The 21,426-nt window shown below is 48.8% G+C and overlaps 1 protein-coding gene across 1 annotated transcript; it reads left to right on the top strand.

Annotated features, from left to right (window-relative positions):
• The first annotated feature begins 35 nt into the window (after nt 1-35).
• On the top strand, nt 36-20,243 carry OXTR (oxytocin receptor). Its single transcript, XM_036430972.2, has 3 exons — nt 36-472; nt 1,350-2,403; nt 17,694-20,243. The coding sequence occupies exons 2-3, from the start codon at nt 1,485-1,487 to the stop codon at nt 17,939-17,941; spliced, it is 1,167 nt and encodes a 388-aa protein (XP_036286865.1). The 5' UTR covers nt 36-472; nt 1,350-1,484; the 3' UTR covers nt 17,942-20,243.
• Nucleotides 20,244-21,426: the final 1,183 nt, after the last annotated feature.

The following is a 21,426-nucleotide window of genomic DNA, read 5'->3' as shown; positions in this document are numbered from 1 at the left end:
AAGGAAGAAACCAACAGGGTTATTTACAAGTTCCTTTCCTCCAGTTTTAAAGACTGAGAACTAAACCTGCTGGTTACCGCTCGGAGGCCAACAACACCTAGTGAGTTAACCCGGCCCTGCGGGGGTCGGCCCTGTCGGCCTTCTGCGCCCCCCGGCGGGTTTCTGTGGTGGTGCAGCCCGGCCACTGGCTGCGGAAAAGCGCCCCGGCGCCGGCAGACCGCACCGCAGGCTGACGCCGTCCGCGCGCACCAATCTTGGCGGCGCTCTCACTCGCCTCTGTCCCCATCAGCGGACGTCAGGCTGCGGGAGAGGGGATTCCAGGGAGGCTCCAGAGCGCAAGAACTCAGTCTATTGTCAGACGGTGCCAACGCGGCCACCCCAGCCTGGGCTGGGAGCGCACGCATCTCTGGAGCCTTCCGCGGCGGTGCAACTCCCGGAGCCAACTTCAGGCCAGCCCGTGGACTCGGTGCAGGTAGCTGGATCCTCCTGCCCCTCCGTGGATGGGATGGATGGCTGGGACTGATGGGCCATTTCGGATCCAAGTGAAAGTGGTGAAGTGCCTCGCTCTCCTGGTTCCTGTAGGCGCGCGGGGTGCCCCGAGATTGTAAAGTGCCAGAGCCCATGGCCCCCGGGACCAAGATGCGCTTTGGAATGCCCCAGGGCGCTGGGTTGGGGAAGTTCCCCTCGGGAGGTGTCTGGGCCCGGAGGACCCCGCTGGAGGGTTTTTGGGAACAGCTGTTGGACTTTTGGGAACAGCGGTTAGGCGTCCTGGAGGCAGATACTGAGGCGGGATTTCTTCTAGAAGGGACCCCTGGGCTGGGGTCCCGCGGAAGCAGTTGCTGTGGAAATTCGGGGGGTGGGGTGAGAGGGTGGGGGGATGGTTAAGCGTCTTAGAAACAGGAGGTTGCAGGATGGTCCTGAGCTGTGGTTTTCCAGGCTAGGGCTGTCCGGGATCTCCGGGGGGAGTCACTGGAGAAACGTTTACTAGGAAAGGCTTGGGGGTCTTGCGGAAGGTGGCAGGGCTGAGAGTCCTGGGGGCGGGTAGCTAGTTTGGGGATCCCTGGTTTGGTAGGCGTCCCAGTCCTGGGGCAGAGTGGCTGATGAGGACCCTCCCCTCTCCTCTAAGCGACTGACTCTGAAGGAACTGGAGGTCCGATAGATTCGCGGTCATTTCCAGCGGCTCGGAGGAGGTACCTCAATCGGGGATTTCTGGGGTGGCGATCCCGGGGCCCGCAGTTGCACCCCGAGTCACAGAGGATTTGGGGTCCCGGGAAGGGGATACCCGCGCAGCACGTGCTTCGGGAGAGAGCCGTGGCGGTCTTTTCAAGGCACTGGGGGGTTTGTTTCAGGGTCCCACCCGGCAGATCAGCCCTCGGAGTCTCCGGAGAGAAATCGGAGCCGCCCCCAGGTGCGCCAGGAGGCCCCCGTCGGGCCCGCCCCATCGCGTCACACCGCGTCTGACAAAGCACCCGAAGGCCACGGCCATGGAGGGCGCCCTCGAGGCCAACTGGAGCGCCGAGGCGGTCAACGGGAGCGCGGCGCCGCCCGGGCCGCAGGGCAACCGCACGCTCGGGCCGCTGCGCAACGAGGCGCTGGCGCGCGTGGAGGTGGCCGTGCTGTGCCTCATCCTCTTCCTGGCGCTGAGCGGCAACGCGTGCGTCCTGCTGGCGCTGCGCACCACGCGCCACAAGCACTCGCGCCTCTTCTTCTTCATGAAGCACCTGAGCATCGCCGACCTGGTGGTGGCCGTGTTCCAGGTGCTGCCGCAGCTGCTGTGGGACATCACCTTCCGCTTCCACGGCCCCGACCTGCTGTGCCGCCTTGTCAAGTACTTGCAGGTGGTGGGCATGTTCGCCTCCACCTACCTGCTGCTGCTCATGTCGCTGGACCGCTGCCTGGCCATCTGCCAGCCGCTGCGCACCCTGCGCCGCCGCGCCGACCGCCTGGCTGTGCTCCTCACTTGGCTGGGCTGCCTGGTGGCCAGCGCGCCGCAGGTGCACATCTTCTCCATCCGCGAGGTGGCCGACGGCGTCTTCGACTGCTGGGCGGGCTTCATCCAGCCCTGGGGGCCCAAGGCCTACGTCACGTGGATCACCCTGGCCGTCTACATCGTGCCGGTCATCGTGCTCACCGCCTGCTACAGCCTCATCTGCTTCAAGATCTGGCAGAACTTCCGGAACAAGACGGCGGCCGAGGGGGCGGCCAAGGGGCCCGAGTGCGCGAAGGCGGGCAGCAGGGAGGGAGCGGCCCTGGCTCGAGTCAGCAGCGTCAAGCTCATCTCCAGGGCCAAGATCCGCACGGTCAAGATGACCTTCATCATCGTGCTGGCCTTCATCGTGTGCTGGACACCGTTCTTCTTTGTGCAGATGTGGAGCGTCTGGGACGCCAACGCGCCCAAGGAAGGTAGTGCGGGCTGGGAGACTGGGAGGAGCAAGCATGCTGGCTGGGCAGGGCCCTGCCTCTGCTGCCTCCGCACATTGGGGAGTCTGGGGCCTTCTTGGGGGTGGGTGGGTGGGAATCCTGCAGAGCTGGGTTTGATTTATGCATGGCTCCATCGTCCACTGGCCAAGTGATTTGGGCATAACTTCCCTGAGCCTCGACTTCCTCTTTTGTAAAATGACAATAATGATGCAAGTACCAGCTGTCACTAGGCAGGAGGGGAAGGAAAAGGGAAAAATGCACATAAAGTCCTTAGCATGGTCCTTGGGCTGCACATGGTAATGGTTCCTCGTTATGGACCTGGAAACGGAGGTTCAAGTGATGGTGTTTAAGAGTTGTTGGGGAGCGGTGGAGGTCACTCTTGAACCCCGGGCCCAGCTTCAAGATCCCTCCACTTTAAGTTCACTTTGCGTTGAACGTCCATTCTAAGTTCAAGCCAGCCAGAACCACAGGTTCCGGTTCGGATAAGGGCAGTGGGAGATGGGCGATTCAATTGGGCCAGCCAAGCGCTGGTAGGGTGCTGGGCAGTGAGTCTGTGAGCCCTGGCTTGGTGGAGGTGGGAGAGAGGTGAGTAACACCAGGTGCTGTAGGCAAGCCTGAGGGCTAAGGGATGTGCTTCTGCTGGGGCTGTGGGGAAGGGAGGGGAGCAAGGTCCCACATTTTCAAATTTGACGGGAGATTTGGGTGATTTCTCTAGGTGGGGAACTTGCCCTCCAGGTGGAGGACTGTGAGGGCAGTGCTGAGGGTGGCCAGGGGTTTTTGTCCCAGTTTGGCTGGTGTCTGGGTGACTGGCAGAAGAGGAGGAGAGGAAAGAATGGGGTGATCTGTGGCGAGGAAGTTTGGGGGAGCAGAGACACTATGGGCTGGGGGGGGGGGGGGGGGAGCGCTAGGACAGTGGTTCCCAACCTTCCTAATGCCTTGACCCTGTAATACAGTTCCTCATGCTGTGGTGACCCCCAAACACAAAATTATTTTCATTGCTACTTTATAACTGTAATTTTGCTACTGTTAATGAATTGTAATGTTAATATCTGTGTTTTCCGATGGTCTTAGACTCTACAGCAGCGGTTCTCAACATGTGGGTCTAGACAGGATGGGTCTCAACAGGTTGAGAACCGTTAGCAGGGTCACCTAAGACCATCGGAAAAAGGTTGCGAACCACTGTGCTAGGGGCTGTCTCTGGATTGCTGGGAGCTCCAGGCAGTTGCTGTCTCATTGCCACAATTTGCCAAGAGTAGGAGGGGTAACCAGTGGTGGTGAATAACTCAGAGCTTTTTGTTTGAGGGCAAGCACATAAAAGTCCACTGGGATGCCAGGGACTCCAGTGTTTGTCAGGAGAAACCAAGGGGTTTGCTTTTATCCTATCTGCCTTTTGAGACAGCACAAATGTCCCATTTCCTGATATAATCATTACTGCTTCCAAGAGTCTCAAACAACCATCTGGTGCAAACTGAAATCTCCCTTTACTCAACTGGATAACTTTGCTCTGCTCTCTCCCCAAAACCAGACTCCTGGCTTTCCCAGCCCTCCTAGGTAGTCTAGCATTATTCCTGGGCCAATTGTCTTCAATATTTATTGAGCACCTTTGTTATGCCAACCTAGCTGTGAGGGGTAAGGTTGCTGAGAGGACTCAGCAAAGCCAGCCTGGCTTCATCACACAGTCCCTGGTCACTCCTTAGAGAGGGGATTCAGGGATCCAGAGAGGGGAAGGCACATCCTCCCGGTCACACAGCAAGTCAGAGGCAGAGCAGCCACTAGAGCTGGGGTTTCCTATCCACCTCGCACTTCTTCCTGTGCTAGGGTTCTCATTCGGGAGTTAGGTTGGCAGAAGCCAGCAGTGAGGTGTTGTAGGTGAGACACCGGGCCATTCGTTCCTGGGCAGGCTCCTGGGGAGCCCAGACCCAGGCCTTGAGGAAGTGAGGCTGGCACTCCCTTAGAGTGGATATTGGGGAGACCTGGGATCTAATGCTCCCTTGAACTCTTACTAGCAGTGGACTTTCAGTGAGGGATCCCCACTTCCCTTAGCGTCTTACATTTTAGGTGAGGACATTTCAGCATTCATTTCATTCATTCGGCAAACACTCTGACTCCTCTCTCTTTGTAGCCTCCTCACCTCTCCCATTTATTTTCCTCCTTAGTGATTTTCTCCCTTCTCGCTGTCTCTTATATGACTTCCTGTTGTCCGTCCCCCTCACCTGCTCTCCTCTTTCTCATTTTTCTCCCCGAAGATTATGTGGCCAGCAAATGTCATAATCACTCAGTGAAGTGTATATTTTTTCTATACTTTAAAAGTACACTAAGTTGACCTGACCAGTGTGTTCAGTGGTTAGAATGTTAGCTCTCTCACCGAAGTGTTGTGGGTTCATTTTCTAGTCAAGGGCATGTACCTGGGTTGCAAGTTTGATCCTGGCCCCATGTGGGAAGCAACCTGTCCATGTGTCTGTCTCTGTCTCTTTCTCTCTCTCTCCTCCTCCTCTTCCTCCTTCATCCTTTTCATCATCATTGTCATACTCCTCCTCTTCCTCCTTCCCCTCCTCCTCCTCCTCCTCCTCCTCCCTGTCTCCCTCTCTCCTTCCCTTCCACTCTTTCAAAAAAAAAAAAAAAAAAAGGAAAAAATGTCCTCGGGTGAGGATTAATATCACAACAAAAAGTACATCAAGCAATTTTGTATTTGTCTGTCTTAAAAACAAGACACAGGGAAAGAGAAGAGAAAGCGCTCCTGGGTGAAGTGGGGGCAGAGCACTCTGGTCCCCGGAGGAGGATGTCCTGGGCGAGGCCTCCGTAGAGATGGGCTCATGCTCCGGCTCCAGGAGCCGGAAAAGAAGCGGACTCTCCGAATCGGAACCTCAGGTCTTTCTTCCCTTTGCTCCTTTGCTTTTTCCTAGTTCAGGGTGGGTCTCACATGAAAAGCCCAGGTCCCCTGGTCCTCCGGGGCATTCTGTCCTGGGTGCTGGAGAAGACTACAAACGCAGACTCCAGGGCTCCATGGCTCCATGTCACCAGCACCCTCCCTCCCCACCTCCAGCGGGCTGCCAGGAGCAGGAGCCAGCCCATGTGGGAGAGGCCCCCCGAGCACAGAGGACTCAGGCTCTGGCCACGGCATGCAAGGTTCCGAGTGTTCGTGGGCTCAGCCAGAATACACAGCCTGTGCCCACTTGACATTAATCTGGATAATTGCAAGTAGCCGGCTGGGCCATCAGAAATGATGGTATTTACAGTTACCTTGGAGATATGACTCAGTCTAGAAACTATCGTCAAGCGTTAATGAAAGAATCAAAGAGAGACCGCTCTCAAGTTACCCAGGAAATGTTGATCAACAAAATGGAATCAGTGCACAGCCCCCACTTTCCTGTCCAAGAGGAAGGTGATTTACAAGAGATGCGAAATACCTAGATCGGGGCTCCTTGATCTGCTTATTGCCTGGGAGTAGAGGAGGGAGCTCAGGGAGCTTGTGGACAGTGTGACATTCTTCAGGGAAACCCCTGGACAGACAGGCTCAGATGGGGGCAGAAGGGGCCAGACGTGGAATCTCTTCCTGCCAGTAGCTTCATCTGGAAAACAGAACCAGAAGCAGCTCCAGAGCAGAGCGGTGAGGAAGTCATGCTGGCCTTGGCAGCTGGTCCCTGCCTCCAGCGGGCGCCCCTTTTACCGTGCTCTGCCTTGACCACCCTGTCCCCCAACCCCTACACCTTCATTCAAACCAAGGGCCGCCTTCATGGGCTTAGAGCTCAGCTTATTCCAAAAATAATTTGAGGTGGGGCACCAAGATTCATGTATTGCAGCAAGACAGAGTAGACACAACAAACCTTAGATGAAGGGGACAAAAGAGTAATCACAGTAATAATAATGATAAAGTCTGTGTGGAGGTGAGCTGCCCACAGGGCTTCCTTCCCCTAAAGTCGAGCTAAGAGGAAAACCCAGTTTCAATATTTCCACTGACTGGAAGAAAAAACAATGAGTGATAAGAGTGATAGCAGGCTGCCCTGTCATTTAATGAGTTCCCCCTTTAAAGCAGCCACACGCCGGAGTGCTGACTAGGTGAGCCTGGGGACTGTAGGAGGGCTGAGACCAGACACCATCCATGCAGGTGTGATAAGCCCCACCTGCATCCTTCAGAATCAAGTCCCACAGCCACACCAATCTTCCCCCTTGGACTTGCTGAAATTTTTTTTTTTTTTTTTTTTTGCTGCTGGTCCCAAGAACTCCAGCCTTGGGATAGTTCTGAGGGAGGAGGTAAAAAGGCCATGTCCATTTTTCCAGGGGTTGGTGGATGCGGATTGGGTATGGTGAGCTGATTTTTAATCTCTGTCCCAGGTTCTTCCCTTCCAATGTGTCCCTCGTGAAATGCCCATTCCAGTGGGCATAGGTGAGAGGGGAGGGGGGCAGGTAGGCAGATAGGGTGGGATGTGATGGTTCTCAGAAGCCGGGAAGCTAGAGGAGACCCTTTGGAATTAAAGGAAAATCTCACTCACAGTTTTAGATGAGCCATATTCATCTTTTGGAATAGTCCCTTTTCCTCTCGAACTTGCTGATTTCCACAGGAGCAAGCGATGCCCAGAGAACAGAACCGGGCCCGGGCTCCCTGGTGCAGGGAGAGGGCAGCACGGCTGGCCTGCGTTTGGAGGCTGCTGGCTGTTTCCTCCTGTGTGTCCTTGAGCAAGTGGCTTCATCTCTCTGATCCTCCGCTTCCTCCTGTGCATAACAAAGGTAGCCAACTCGTGGAGTTATGAAGATGACATGCACGAGGGGGCCACAGGATCAGGGTCACTCTACGTCAAAGGTCTTGTTTGCATGTTTGGGGTTGACTGAGATTTGGGCAGTTATTCCTACGGGAGGGGATGGACACTTTTCTCTTGATTGCTTGGGCGGAGGGGGAAGAGGTGCAGGCACAGCCTGCTGGACAATCGGCTCTGTGCCCAGGCAGGTTGGTATGTGGGGGAGAGACTAGTGAAGACTGGCGAGGTGAACTGTGAGCCTTGTCACAACGGGGATACGGCCTGTCCTGGTCACCGGTGTGCACCAGGGGCCTAGCACAGGCTGGGCACCCATTGGTGTCTCAAGCAATGCTTGTTGAACAGATAACGTGGGATGTGGAGGAGGGAGGTACGGGAGAAAGCACAGGGATGCATGTGTAGAGTTGGACTTGGAGAAATAAGGACTTTCTAAGCAGCCCTTCCACAGCAGACCTGGTTCCCTGGTGAAGAAGTAAATGCCCATCACCGGGGCAGCCAAACCCCATCAGGAAGGAGCGTTTGCCCATCACTGGGGCAGCCAAACCCCGTCAGGAAGGAGCGTTGTACCAGAAGGAAGGCTGACATGCACTAGAGGCCTGGTTTGAAGTGTTTTCCCATCTGATGATAGCTTCCCAGCCCCTCCCTGTTTTTGTGGAACCAAGGCCCCTCCAGTGAGGCTTGCCACCTTCCAAGGACTCTGCCCAAGGTTGGGTGGGCTGGGCACCTTGGAGAGGGGCCTGCTCGTTAGGTGACTCACTCATATGGAGAGCGGTGGGAAAGGCTGGGCTGGAGGAGGCTGGACAGGTCGGTCTTAGCTTGGCCCTTCTGAATATAAATTGCAATTAGAGGGACAGTTGAGGACCATACTCCTGTCTGATTAATCAATTGCAAGTTCTTTTACATTCTTGGCTAGTGCTAATGTTTTCGCTTTGAGTTTCTGGCTGAAGGAGACGTTTTCTTTAGAGATTTGATTAATAGCAAAAAATAAAAAATCTATTGTGTGAGGCTTTGCTACATATTTTTCCCATTTGATGGGTGTCTGAGTGGGTTGGGGAGAGGGGCAGGGGTTGTGGGAGGGCCTGTGGGAGGAGATCAGCTCTCTGGAGGGACTCAGTGAGGCCTGGGGTGAGGGCTGGTCTATTAGCTGCCTCAGAGGCTGGCCCGCCTGATGACCCCACTAGCAGTTGGAAGCAAAGGCAAGCCCATAAGGCTCACTTCTGAGGGTTGGGTAGAGGCTTAACTGTGCTTTGCTAGGCCCTGTATGCCAGTCCCCACCAGCCAGAGTCCCTGGACCCTGAGATAGCACTGGGAAGTGATGAGAATCCCTGTGGGAGATGCCTCTGGGCATTCCCATCTGAGCAATGGAGATGGTACCTCCCGATGGGACACCGATGCCCTGCCTGGGCATCAGTTTCAGTGAGGTGAGAAGTTGGACTAGGTGATACCAGCACCACCCCTAGTTAAGTGCTAGACCCTGTGCCCTGCCCCATCTTTCCTCCTCACCCAAACACAGCCAGGGAAGAGGGTATTATCCCCATTTCACAAATGGGGACACTGAGGCTCAGGGAGCACATTGAGTAAGTGGTGGAGCTGGGATTGACCCAGTCACCTCATGTCAGACACTGCTAGATTGCACTGCGCCTGTCCCATGCCAGCATTTTCAGAGTATTATATTTGTCTGAGAGTCAGGATCTGCTGGCACTTGTTTAAAAAGCTGATTCCTGGCTCAGTCCCAAGCGCACCATACCAGAGCCCTGCACCCACTCTGGCCTGGATACCCCTGGGCTCCTTCCGGCAACACCCAGCCTCATGGCTACTATTGGCACTGCCCTCTCAGCATTCTGGGCTCCATGCCTGTCGCTTGACTTTCCCTGCTGTTCACTGACCCCTACACCTCAACACACACCTCCCACGTCGCACTTCCCTTTTCCTTTTCCTTTTCGTTACCACCTTCTTGGTTGAGAGCAGAGGTTTTAAACTTTGGCTATTGACGTTTTGGGCACGATAATCTTTGTTTTAGTGTGGCGTCAGGAGGGGCTGTTGTCCCATGCCCTGAAGTACCTTTAGCAGCATACCTTGCCCTACCCACTAGATGCTACTGCATCCCCCCTCCCCATGTGACCAGCAACACTATCTCCAGACATTGCCCACGTCTGGCTGAGAAGCAGTGGTTTAGAGCCACATGCAGGCCTGACCTGGACTGACAGCCCGCAGATGAGCGCCCCTTGCCAACTTGCCTGGGCTCTGGCCCGTTGGCCTCGTGTCCCCTTCCAGGCCTGCCCCCTTGCCACTCCCCACAGGTCCTTTTGCTTGGCGCTCACACTGACAGTGTTCTCACCGAGGAGGGCCCACCCCCATCTCTTCTGGGGAGACCCATCTCTCAGAGCCCAGTTCCAGTGTGGGCTGCTTTGTGCACACCTCCAGGGGGTGCCATTGACCTCAGGGACTGTGAGAAGGATGCTCTCAGGAGCTGTGCGGGGCCCTCTTCCAGGGCCCCTTACATGAAACTCTGTCTCCCCAGCTGGGGGTCTCCTTCCTCCGCTGAATGCCAGTGCATTCATTCTGCCACCGGTTATTCAGTGTGCCCTGAGGGTTCTGTCCGCATGGCCTCTGCCTGGCTCTGCCAGCCCCTGGTGAGGAGAGCTTGCAGGGAGCCCCCCTCAGGCCTTCACCTGCCCTCCCTCGGCCAACAGCTGCTGTGTCCATAACCGTGCAACGGTCAGGCCGAGGTTGGCCACTGAATTTGGGGTATACCACGGACCTCTGGGAGGGACACTCCCAGTGTCTGCCAGGCTGGCATTGGGGTCTTATGTCCCGTGGGGTAGTCAAATGGAGTGGCAGCAGGGACCCCCAACCTGCCTAGACCTCAGATTTCTGGGGTTGAGAATAGAGTTTAGGTTGGGCAGGGGGTGGAATGTGCCAGTAGCATAGTGCCTCCTAGTATATAGTAAGTGCTCAATAAATGTTTGCTTTTATTTTATTTTATTTTATTTTATTTTATTTTATTTTATTTATTTTATTTTATTTATTTTATTTTATTTATTTTATTTTATTTTATTTTATTTTATTTTATTTTATTTATTTTATTTTATTTTATTTATTTTATTTATTTTATTTATTTTATTTTATTTTATTTTACTTTACTTTACTTTACTTTACTTTATTTTATTTTATTTTATTTATTTTATTTATTTTATTTATTTTATTTTATTTTATTTTATTTATTTTATTTTATTTTATTTTATTTTATTTTATTTTATTTTTTTATTTTATTTTATTATTTTATTTTATTTTATTTTATTTTATTTTTTTATTTTATTTTATTTTATTTTATTTTATTTTATTTTATTTTATTTTATTTGTAATCCTTACCCGAGGATATTTTTCCATTGATTTTTAGAGAGAGTAAAAGACAGAAACATGGATGTGAGAAAAGCACATTGATTGGTTGCCTCCTACAGGAGCTATGAAACCCTGGGCCAGGCAGGAGCCTGCAACCCTGGTACATACCCTTGACCAGGATCAAATCTGGGACCCTTCGTTCTAAGCCAAACTGGCTAGGCTGCAAAGGCCGGCAAACTTGTTAATCAACAGAGCCAAATGTCAACAGTACAGCGATCGAAATTTCTTTTGAGAGCCAAATTATTTAAACTTAAACTTCTTCTAATACCACTTCTTCAAAATATACTCGCCCAGGCTGTGGTATTTTGTGGAAGAGCCACACTCAAGGGGCCAAAGAGCCGCATGTGTTTCGAGAGCCACAATTTGCGAACCACGGGGCTAGGGCAATAAATGGTAGCTTTTAAAAACTAAAGTTCAGGGTGGGCCAGGGTCCTGAGGTAAGTCAGTGCAATGAGGGGTGGGAATTGTTTTGAGCTCCAGAGCAGCATTGTAGCTGAGGGGCTGCAGGCTCCGTTGAGGAATGGTGGCCAGCACAGGGATGCTGGGAGCGAGAGTGTCATGAGGGAAAGCGAAACTGGAGGAGACAGCAGGAGGTACGGTGGGGAGGTCCTAGCTCTGGGTTTTGGAAACAAGGGGACCCAGGTGGGCAGGAATGGGGCATAACCAGGTGATCTTCAGTGTCCCAGCCCCTGATTCCTGTGATCCTTACTCCTGGCCCCCAAGGGGTTAAGAATAGAGTGCTCCCCGGAAGCTGGCGTTTTCTACCCATTTGCCAGATGCTCCAGTATCACAGTCTCTGCCCTCCAGGGCCCTTGCCTCACATCTCATCCTGTTTCTCTTTCTCTCCACCTGACCATGATATCTGGGTGTGAACTTAATTTTTCTAGAGGGAATTGCACTTGAGTCTAGTCATCTTGATAGGAGCCATCTCCTGTCATCAAACTGGGAAATTGTCCTTTTGCCTTTCAGTGTGCTGGTGGAGGTGGCTGATTTATCAGGACTTCTGTCTCTAATTTCATGCTTCAGTTCAAGTCTTTGCTCGCCAGGGACAAAGCTACAAATTATAAACCTAAATAACAGGTTATAAACATAAATAGGTTATAAACGTAAATAACAATAGTATGAAGGGATGATGCTATAAGAGAAGTATTTATTTATCAAGTACTATGAGTGTCCTAAGAGGGATTCGTTGATTTTCTTTCTGGGGGAAAAATCAGGAGGACTTCAGAGGGGAATCAACATTTGGAAAGGGTTTTGAAGGGTGAGTAGGAGCTGACTATGCAAAGAAGGCATGTTGAGATCATTGGCCAGTTACTTTATTTTCCTCCTAATAGAGGAATGCTTCTCAAACTTCAGTGTGTACACAAATCATGTGGGGGGTCTTGTTCAAATGCAAATTCTGATTCAGGAGGACTGGGTGTGGTTTGCATTTTTAACAAGCATCCAGGTGGTGGTATCTTTGCAGTGCGCATGAGCTGGCCCATTGAGTAGTAAGTCTTTTAATATCTTTTCTCTTTCACCAAAACGTGCAGTTTGCCTTGACACATATGGCCCACTGGGTACAGGGCCCTGTTGTCCCCTCAGAGTAGAAAAGGGCTGGTCATTTGCCAAAAGGCCCCTGCCCTTCCGTTTTCAGAATGTGGCTATGCCTCAAGTTCAGTCCAGAGAGCACATGTTCCCTAGCTTTGAGCAGTGACGTAATGGAAGCACACGTAACACTCTGTAGCCCACAAATTTGGCTGTTAATCCCGACCCTATGATACATAGGATGATCATACACTTGGGATTTTTAGAACAATTCCAATTTTTAGAACAGTTCCAATGTTGTCAAATTGTGGTCTTTTTTCAAAGAAGGCACTCTGTAATACATATTGCTTTTCAGTCTTTATATATGTGTACAGTAAAAAAAATAAAATAAAAAGGTCTTCTTTAGACTACGACGGCCAAGTTCTACATAGCCCCCATAGGAATAAGGAACTTAGACCCTAGTATTGACATTAGGGGGACACTGACATGGGGCAATGAGGAGGCCTTGAACCTAGTTGTTGGTTTCTGGAGTGTAAAAGTCGATGAGCTTGATTTGATTCAGATGAAAAGAGAGATGCCAGCTAAATTGTATGTGAACCGCCTCAGGGACAGCACAGCCCAGAGAGGTCTCGGGCAGCTGCGTGTCAGCTGTTCTGGGCTAATTTGGGCCTCCAGTGACGGGAGTGCTGGGAAATCTGAGTGGAGGGAGTTCTGGGATATCCAAACAGGGGACTTCTCCTGGCTTGAGTAAAGCCGGGCCTGGTAGGCGGATCTCAGGCACACAGTCCAGGAGTGGCCCTCAGCCGCCCACCTCTCCATGAGTCACGGTGCGAGGTGGAAATACAGAGTGTCTCCTGTCTCCTGGGGTACAGTTACCCAGCATGAGTTGTCTGCTTTTGGTACATGGCTATTTCTGCTTACCTCCCCAGCTTGGAGCCCCTCCTTAAAGATCACCTGTAGTCCCCAGTCCTGGGCCTACCAGTTCCTCCCCCAAGTACTACCTACCACTCCTGTTAATGTGGGGAACAGTGGGCTGAGTTTGCCCTGGGGGTCTGCCCCTCCCCTTTCTGAGCCCTTTTATATGCTTTTTAATTAAACCTGTTAACCGGGGAGTTCCCTTTTTAATTACGCAACCTGTAATGGGTGCGTACTCTTTTACTAGGACGTGTCAGTACGTCACGCCCGAAGGACGTAGTAATTTCATATTATTACTATTTTTTCATTTATACTTAATTAAAATAAATGATATATATATTTTTTCATTTATTTATATATAAAGCACAAAGGAAAATACAAAATTACAAAAAAATAGAAAAGAATACCAACAAAAAATGAAAACATCGAATTTAAAAATTATAAATTTTACAAACAATTATAAAGATTACAAAAAATATATACCGTCCCTCTCAGGGCGCAACATATATTTCCAGGATGTATTCATTCGTCCTACCCGTTCCCGATATTGTTTCCGTTTGATGTATTTATACGTCCCGCTCGGTTAACAGGTTAACATCGGCCCCTCTTTAGACATAAAGGATTGGCTAACTTTTTCTGTAAAAGGCCAAATAGGCTGGAGTGAGGGAGGCAGGTGTAAGATCTCTGTAACAACCCTATGGAAGGGCACTGTTGTAGCCTGAACAAGATGCAGTAAGGCAGAGAGCAGTTGAGGTGCAGTCACTCGTCTGCTGGAACCACCAGTGGCTGCCCATTGCCTGTAGATTCAAGTTCAGATTCAAGTTCAGATGCAGCCTGGATTCAAAGTCCTCCTCAGTCCAGCTCTTTCCAGTCTCTCCTTCCATGAAACTGCCCTTCTCCAGCTCTGGCAGTGTCTGAATGCTCTCTCCGGAGCATTCTCACCAGTGTGTCTGCTATTCCTGCTGCTTTCCCCCTTTGAAATGTCCACCATAGTCCTTGTTCTTTTATTTTTTATTTTTTATATTTCTAAGTAGCTCTCCTTCCTGCAGATGGCTTGAAATTCCACCACAGGGAGTACTCTCAGGTCTTGGGTGATTAGGATATTTGTCAACTAAAAGAAGTCCAAATGTGTCCTTAGCATTGGCAGCTTGATGTGAGCAGGATCAGCTTAGAGAGGGTCATCGGTGGCCAGGCAAGTTATTCGTGTCTGTAGCCACCCGGTGGGGGGCAGAGGTACTGGCCATGGCTCCATGCCTCCCACCCAGGCTGGCCAGCTGCTCAGAATTTATCAGCTGTTTACTTTGTGTTGTCGATTATGGAAGTTTTTTTTTTTTTTTTTTTTAAATAGGGTAAATAAATTACAAAGATCCACACGTAAGAGTGAGGCAAGTAGCTTAAATGAAGGCAAGTAGCTTAAATCAACTAAGATTATACCATTAACCACACAGCTGGGTAAAACACGGTGCCTTTCTGCCTAAGCCTGAACTTCATTCTATCCCATTTTATAGCCTCAGATGCCTACATTCCCCCCCCCCCGGTGTCTGATAGATAATTTTCAATGCCTTTTTTTTTTTTTTTTTTTTTTTACTTTTATGTGTGATTTTTGCCTCTTTCATTTTGCATCTTTAATTATGATACATTCTTAGTCTTGTTGATATTTCACCAGAATTTCTAAATTTAAATTCATCTTCTTGCCCATTCAAATCAGAGCAAATATTTTTTTTTTCATTTTCTTTTCTAGAAAGAAATTATTGGCTTTCCCCCTCTTCATTCTCTCTTTTAAATTATTTTAGTCTAAGGTAGGGGTGTCGAACTCAATCACAGAAGGGGCCAAAATCTAAAATCCAGCCTAAATCGAGGGCCGAATGGTTTACTGAACAGTCATAAACTGTCATTGTGATGGAAACGCAGCGGAGTGCAGTGATGACAACGCGGTGCGGGCCACATTTCAAGGCCTGGCGGGACGTTTTTGGCCCGCGGGCCTTGTGTTTGACACATGTGGTCTAAGGGTTTGATTTTTCTCTTTTCTCTAAACATTCTCTTTTGCAAGGTTTTTTGTTTTTTTTTTTTGGTCTGCCTTAGCTTGTTTTCCTTCCAGGTTGCACCAAGGAATCAGACCAGTGCTTCTCAAACGTGGGTGTGCTTCAGTCTCCCCTGGAGGGCTATTTACAACCAACCACTCAACCATGGCCCCAGGAGTCTGATTCCCTAGGTTTAGGGTTGGGCCTAGAAACTGGCTTTTCTAAGGAGTTCCGGTGATCTGGGGGACCAATGAATTTGTTTCACAAATAACCACCCTCTTCCCTTTGGTGCTAGGACATGTTGCAGACCAATAGCTCTATTCTGCATTGATGGTGGTGTTGGCATAAGAAATGCCCAGGCCTGTAGAGATTTTTTATGAGTTTTGTTTTTAGTCAAATTGACTATAGTTGCTTGGAAGCAAAATTGCAACAGGTTGAGAAAGTGCTTCAGAAAATGGCAGTTTATTTCATATGTTAGCATCAAAGGAGGAGCCATAATGGGGTTGATGGTAGATTAAGGGGGTGAGAGAGAGTAAAGTAGGGAAATCTGGGATTGCATGAAAAGCAAAATGGAGAGACATATACTTATGTTACTTTGGTGGGTACAGGATAGTTACATTTACAACACACAGAGGTGGAATTCAGGGAGCAAGATGACAATGAGGGGTTCCATGGTCTCCCAGAGGTGGGTGTGCCCTGAGGGGGTCTGGGGAAGACCATTACTCCTATTTCAAAGGCATGTTATCTTAGTTACAAGAAGACAATGCACAGGCTCACTTGAGGTAAAGATTAACCTTTGTCAAGGAAGCTACAGGCCTAGGATGTGACTGCCTACCATTACCTGCTTTTAGTTAGGAATTTTTATGATCAGACCATCTTATGTAGTTCCTTTCCGAGGCCGGCATGCAGGCCTCCCCTGAGCTTGTCAGGTTTAGTATGTGGCCTCTTTTTAGTATGGTGGCATCTAGATCTCAAAACTCCAGCATTCCCATGAAAAATCCTTTCCTGGATTTACCTTTTGAAAACTTTTCCCAGAAGAGACGGAAGACCAGAGGATTTTCCCAGTCTTTGCAGTTGCTTTGCTCATGAGGATGTGGTTGTGAACAGAATCCTTGAGAATACGATTCCCTGGGTTTCTGGATGGCTGCGCATCCTTCTCTGTTGTTGGGAGATGTCTGAAGTTTGTCTGATTTAAGTCCATTGAAAGAAACCCAGATTTTTCTCGCTTCCTACCACAGAGAAGTATTTAGGGTTAGGACTTTTCTTTCTCTTTGGAGGTTACATTTGTGACAGTTTTGATAACTAATGTCATGAAGTTGATTGCTGATCACTAATTCTTCCTGAAACTCAATAAGTCCTCAGGATAATGGCTTGTATACAGTGCCTCACTTAATTTTAGTGTCACTTTTTTTTTAGTAAAAGTTTGTTGTCATGTCAAAGCAGTGCTCTTAGGGGCATCTTCACAGAGAGAACCTACTTCCTGGCCACCATGCCCATGCCTGCGCCATTCTCTCCTCCCTTCCCTGCCTGGAGCATTCATGAGCTCCAAGGCTGGTTTCTGTGGGGCCCGCTGTGATTTGCTCCTAGAAAGTTGCATCTCTCCTCAGTGTGCCCACCTCATGGTGCCACTCATTTTATTTTTGTGTTCCCAGTGCCTAGCCTGGTGCCTGGCACATGGCTGAGGTGGCAGCCAGCAATGTATTGGGCACTTAACTATGTTCTGGGCACTTATTAATCCTTACAGCATTCCTGTGGGGTTTGTGTACGCTTGTCCCCACTTAGAGATTAGGAAACGGAAGTTTGGGGCGAGTTAAAAGCATTTGTTCCTGATGGGGCTAGAATACAGACAAGGTCTGGCAGCTTCCAGACTCTGAGCTGTAGGCACTCGCACCTACTGGGTGAGCTGTGAACCTACAGGTGGCCGTGAGGAGGGCAGCGCCTGCTGGTGGAAGCACGCAGTGGGGAAGTGTTTGATGAGAGAATGACCTGGAGCCTCCCAGGGCTGGCTTAGCCTGGGAGGACTTGGGGGGCAATCTGAGTGCACAACAGGGAAGACGTACTTTGTCTCTTTATTTTATTTTTTGTTAATCCTTACCCAAGGATATTTTTTCCATTCTTTTTTTTTTTTTTTTAGAGAGAGTGGAAGGGATGGGGAGAGACATAGAGAGAGAAACATGGATTGGTTGCCTCCCGCAGGCGCCTGAATCAGGGCTGGGGAGCCTGCATCTGAGATATATGCCCTTGACTAGAAATGAATCTGAGACCCTTCAGTCCTCGGGCTGAGATGCTCTAACCACTGAGCAGGACTGGCTAGAGCCAGAGGATATTTTTCCCATTGATTTTTAGGGAGTGGAAGGGAGGGAGGAAGAGAGGGGAAGAAAGAGAGAGAGAGAGAAAAACATTGATGTGAGAGAGACATATCGGGATTAAACCTGCAACCTAGGTACGTGCCCTTGACCAGGATTCGAACCTGTGACCCTTTGGTGAATGGGCTGACATTCTAACCACTGAGCACACCAGCCAGGGCCAGACTTTGTCTCTTTAGTACTCTGTGGCCAGCTCCTGGCACCAGAAAAAAGCTGCTCTCTGGAAACAGTGGTTAGCACTCCAGTCCTGATGCCCTGTTCTCTTTCTCCCTGCACCCCAACCCCTGCAGCCTCGGCCTTCATCATCGCCATGCTCCTGGCCAGCCTCAACAGCTGCTGCAACCCCTGGATCTACATGCTCTTCACCGGCCACCTCTTCCACGAGCTCATGCAGCGCGTCCTCTGCTGCTCCTCCGGCTTCCGGAGGGGCTCTCGGCCCGGGGACACCAGCGTGAGCAAGAAGAGCAACTCCTCCACCTTTGTCCTGAGCCGGCACAGCTCCAGCCAGAGGAGCTCCTCGCAGCTCTCCTCCCTGTGACCAGCCTGGCTGACTCCTCTTCCCATCAGGGTGTGTGACAGGACATCTCCCCTTGGCGGCTGAGGCCGTGTGTGTATAGGTACCTTTCAGTTTGTACACCTCCACACCTCGGGGCAGCTTGGGTGGGGTGGGATCCTGACACGGGAGGGGAAGTGGTCTGCATGGGAGAAGGTGACAAGGGTGACTTGGATCTCTCCTGGGTCCCCACAGGTACTTCTGCTACCCCCGACCCCACTGCTGCCTGGCTGCTTGGTGGGTTGTTTATGTTTCCCAGACCTGTACTTTCACTCCAGTATCTCTTTTCTCCTTTATTCTGTGATCTAAGTGTAGGATTGGTGGCCAATTATATGTGGAAGCCTAGTGTCCTGAGTTTGGAGTAAGGAGTGGGAGCAGGACCCCAAATGGGGTGGTGGTGCTCATAGCCGCCTGAGCCCAGAGAGTGTTTGCCTGACCCAGCATCCTCTTGTCAGAGGATGGCTCTGGGAATGGGAGATTCCCCTGGGAGGCAGTTTGGCACAAACAGCCCATTCAAACTTGGATTTAAAATGTTTAACAAGCTAATATTTAAGTAGCAACTGAGAAAGAAAGAAGTAAAAGGCACCCAAATTGGAAAATAAGTAAATCTCTTTGTAGCTGACACGATGTTTTATACATAGAAAATTCTAAGGAATTTGTACACATACACACACCCATGAAAACTAATTAATGAGTTCAGCAAAATTTCAGAGTACAAGGTCATTATATAAAAATCAATTGTATTTCTTATCTCTCTCCCTCTCTCCCCCCCCCCTTCTCTCTCCTGAGTACAGTGAATTTTATTGATGGTTCATGACAAGGTAGGGATCCCTAAGCCCCTCCCCTTCTTCATGGGGTCTGGGATGGAAACTGTGGAGGCCAGGAGATTCTCAGTGTTTGGGGGAGAATTTTGGGGCAAGGACTCCCCAGCAGCTGAGGGCCTGTCTTCCTGTTGCTAAGGGCGGTGGTCCAGGGGGCTCTGACTCCCTGGAGGCCATGTGGGCCATAGGTCCCCCTCCTGTTCTATTGGCAAATTCATTGTCATAGCAGGAAACAAGCTTGATGAAGTGGTCATTGAGGGCAATGCCAGCCCAGCATCGAAGATGGAGGAGTGAGCATCACTGTTAAAGTCACAGGAGGCAACTTGGTCCGCAGTGTAGCCCAGGCTTCCTTGAGATGCCCTCTGATGCCTGCTTCACTACCTGCTTGATGTCATCGTATTTCTTTTTACTAGCAATGAACAATATGCCAATAAAATTAAGAAATAATTAAATTTATAATACTATCAGAAAGAATACAAAATAGAAATAAATTCAATGAAAGAAATATAGGACTTATACCCTGGAAACTACAGAATATCATTGAAAGAAATCGAAGAAGACTTAAATTGAGAGACATCCTTTGTCCTGGGTCTTAACAACACTATCCAAATTGGTCTACAGATTTAATGTTATTCCTTTTAAAACCCTAGCTGGCTTCTTTACATAACCTGATCCTAAAATTCATATGGAAATGCTAAGAATCCCAAATTACTAAACCTTGAAAAAGAAGAGCAAAATTGGATCCATACTTCCTGCTTTCAAAATGTACTAGAAAGCTACAGTAATCAGAACAATCTGGTCCTGACATAATGACAGACATATTGACCAATGGAGTAGAATAGAGAATACAGATATAAATACTTACATTTACGGCCAGTAGATTTTTGGCAATTGTGACAAGAGAATTTAATAGGAATGATAGTCTTTTCAAAAAACAGTGCTGGGACAACTGGCTATCCACATGCAATTGAATGAAGTTGGATCCCTACCTCACACTCTATATAAATTAACTCAAAATGCATCAAAGACCTAAATGTAAGAGCTAAATCTTCAAAACTCCTAGAAGAAACATAGGCATCAATCTTCATGACCTTGGATTAGGCAATGGTTTTTTAGATATGACACTCAAAGCACGAGGAAAGGAAAATTAGATAAACTGGACTTCATAAAAATGGGCACAAAATGTTTATGCTTCAAAGGACACTATCAAGAAAGTGAGAAAACTTGCTTGCGGAATGAAAGGAAATATTTGCAAATAATATACTTGTATCCATAACACATCAAGAACTCTTACAACCTAATAATAAGAAAACAACTAAGCCATTGTTAAATATAGGCAAAACATGTATTTGAATTAACAAGTGAATAGACATTTTTATATCTTCTCCAAAGAAAATAATATCGATATAACTGGCCAGTAAGTGCATGAAAGGATGCTCAGAATTATTCGTTAAGGAAATGCAAATCAAAACCACAGCAAAATACCACTTCACACCCACTAAGATGGCTATAATCAAAGAGATGGGCAATAACAGGTGTTGGCAAGGATGTAAAGAAATTGGAATGCTTGTACATTGCTTGTGTTAATGATGTAAAATAGTGCATCCACTTTGGAAAACAATTTGGCAATTGCTCAAAAGTTAAAAACACCAGAAATGCCACTCCTAAATATTTTCTTAAGAGAAATTAAAGCATATACACCAAAACTGGTACATAAATGTTGATGGCACCATAATTTATAATAGTCAAAAATGGAAATAATCCAAATATCTATCAACTGATGAATGGTTAAGTAAAATTTATATCTCTATAATGACATGTTATTCAGAGAAAAAAGAAATGAAGTACTGATACATACTATAATATGGATGAACCTTGGAAACATTACATGAAATGATAGAAGCCATTGGAAAAAGCCACACACTATATAATTCCATTTATGTGAAATTTCCAGAAGAGGCACATCTATAGAGACGGATAATGGGAGAGTGGTGGCCAGGAGCCGGACGCTGGGGTGAACGGGGAGTGACTGCTAATAGATACAAGGTTCCTTTTTCTGGGCAATGAATATGTTCTGGGATTAGTAGTGATGGTGCACAATTTTAAGAATATTCTAAAAACCACTGAATCAAACACTTTAAAAAATAAAAAAATATAAACAAAAATTTTCACCAGCTCAATTCAGCTTGAAGGATGAATTCCTTGGAATCTCTTATGTCCCAGTACTTCTGTTTCTCTCTGTGACTCACCGTTTCAGGGAATCCCATGGTTTCCATACTTAGTTTTTCTGCAAGAGCTGGTGTTTCCAGTTTGGCCAAAGGACCAGCAGAGATGAGACGCCCAGCCTGCTCTAGCAGGGCCGCGGGAGGCCTTGTGGCTGCGGGTGTTATATTTTATGTCACACACAAGACCACTCACAAGGGTCTCACTTGGTAAACATGTTCTCCAGTGTTCTCTCCTCCTTGAGGCAGAACATAACGGTGTCCAAAAAATACCTACAAGTTGTTAAAGACATTATAGATCAGAGGTTTCTGACTGAGACTGGCCAGCTCAGTGGCACTCTGGGGCACTGTACATTTTTGAAATTTCCACACCTGCTTTTGGGCTCACTGTGGCACAGTAAGAGCATTTTTAAAAGGCTACTCTCTG

Source organism: Pipistrellus kuhlii, unplaced genomic scaffold, assembly GCF_014108245.1.
Source record: "Pipistrellus kuhlii isolate mPipKuh1 unplaced genomic scaffold, mPipKuh1.p scaffold_m20_p_11, whole genome shotgun sequence".
Lineage (NCBI taxonomy): Eukaryota > Metazoa > Chordata > Mammalia > Chiroptera > Vespertilionidae > Pipistrellus > Pipistrellus kuhlii.
The sequence above is the reverse complement of the archived record's forward strand: the minus strand, read 5'-3'. Positions and strand labels throughout refer to the sequence as shown.

Bases quoted from the DNA above. Each gene is read 5' to 3' on its own strand.
- OXTR (XM_036430972.2), top strand. From the start codon at position 1,485: ATGGAGGGCGCCCTCGAGGCCAACTGGAGCGCCGAGGCGGTCAACGGG. The intron at 2,404-17,693 runs GTAGTGCGGGCT...CAACCCCTGCAG, and splicing joins CGCCAACGCGCCCAAGGAAG to CCTCGGCCTTCATCATCGCC.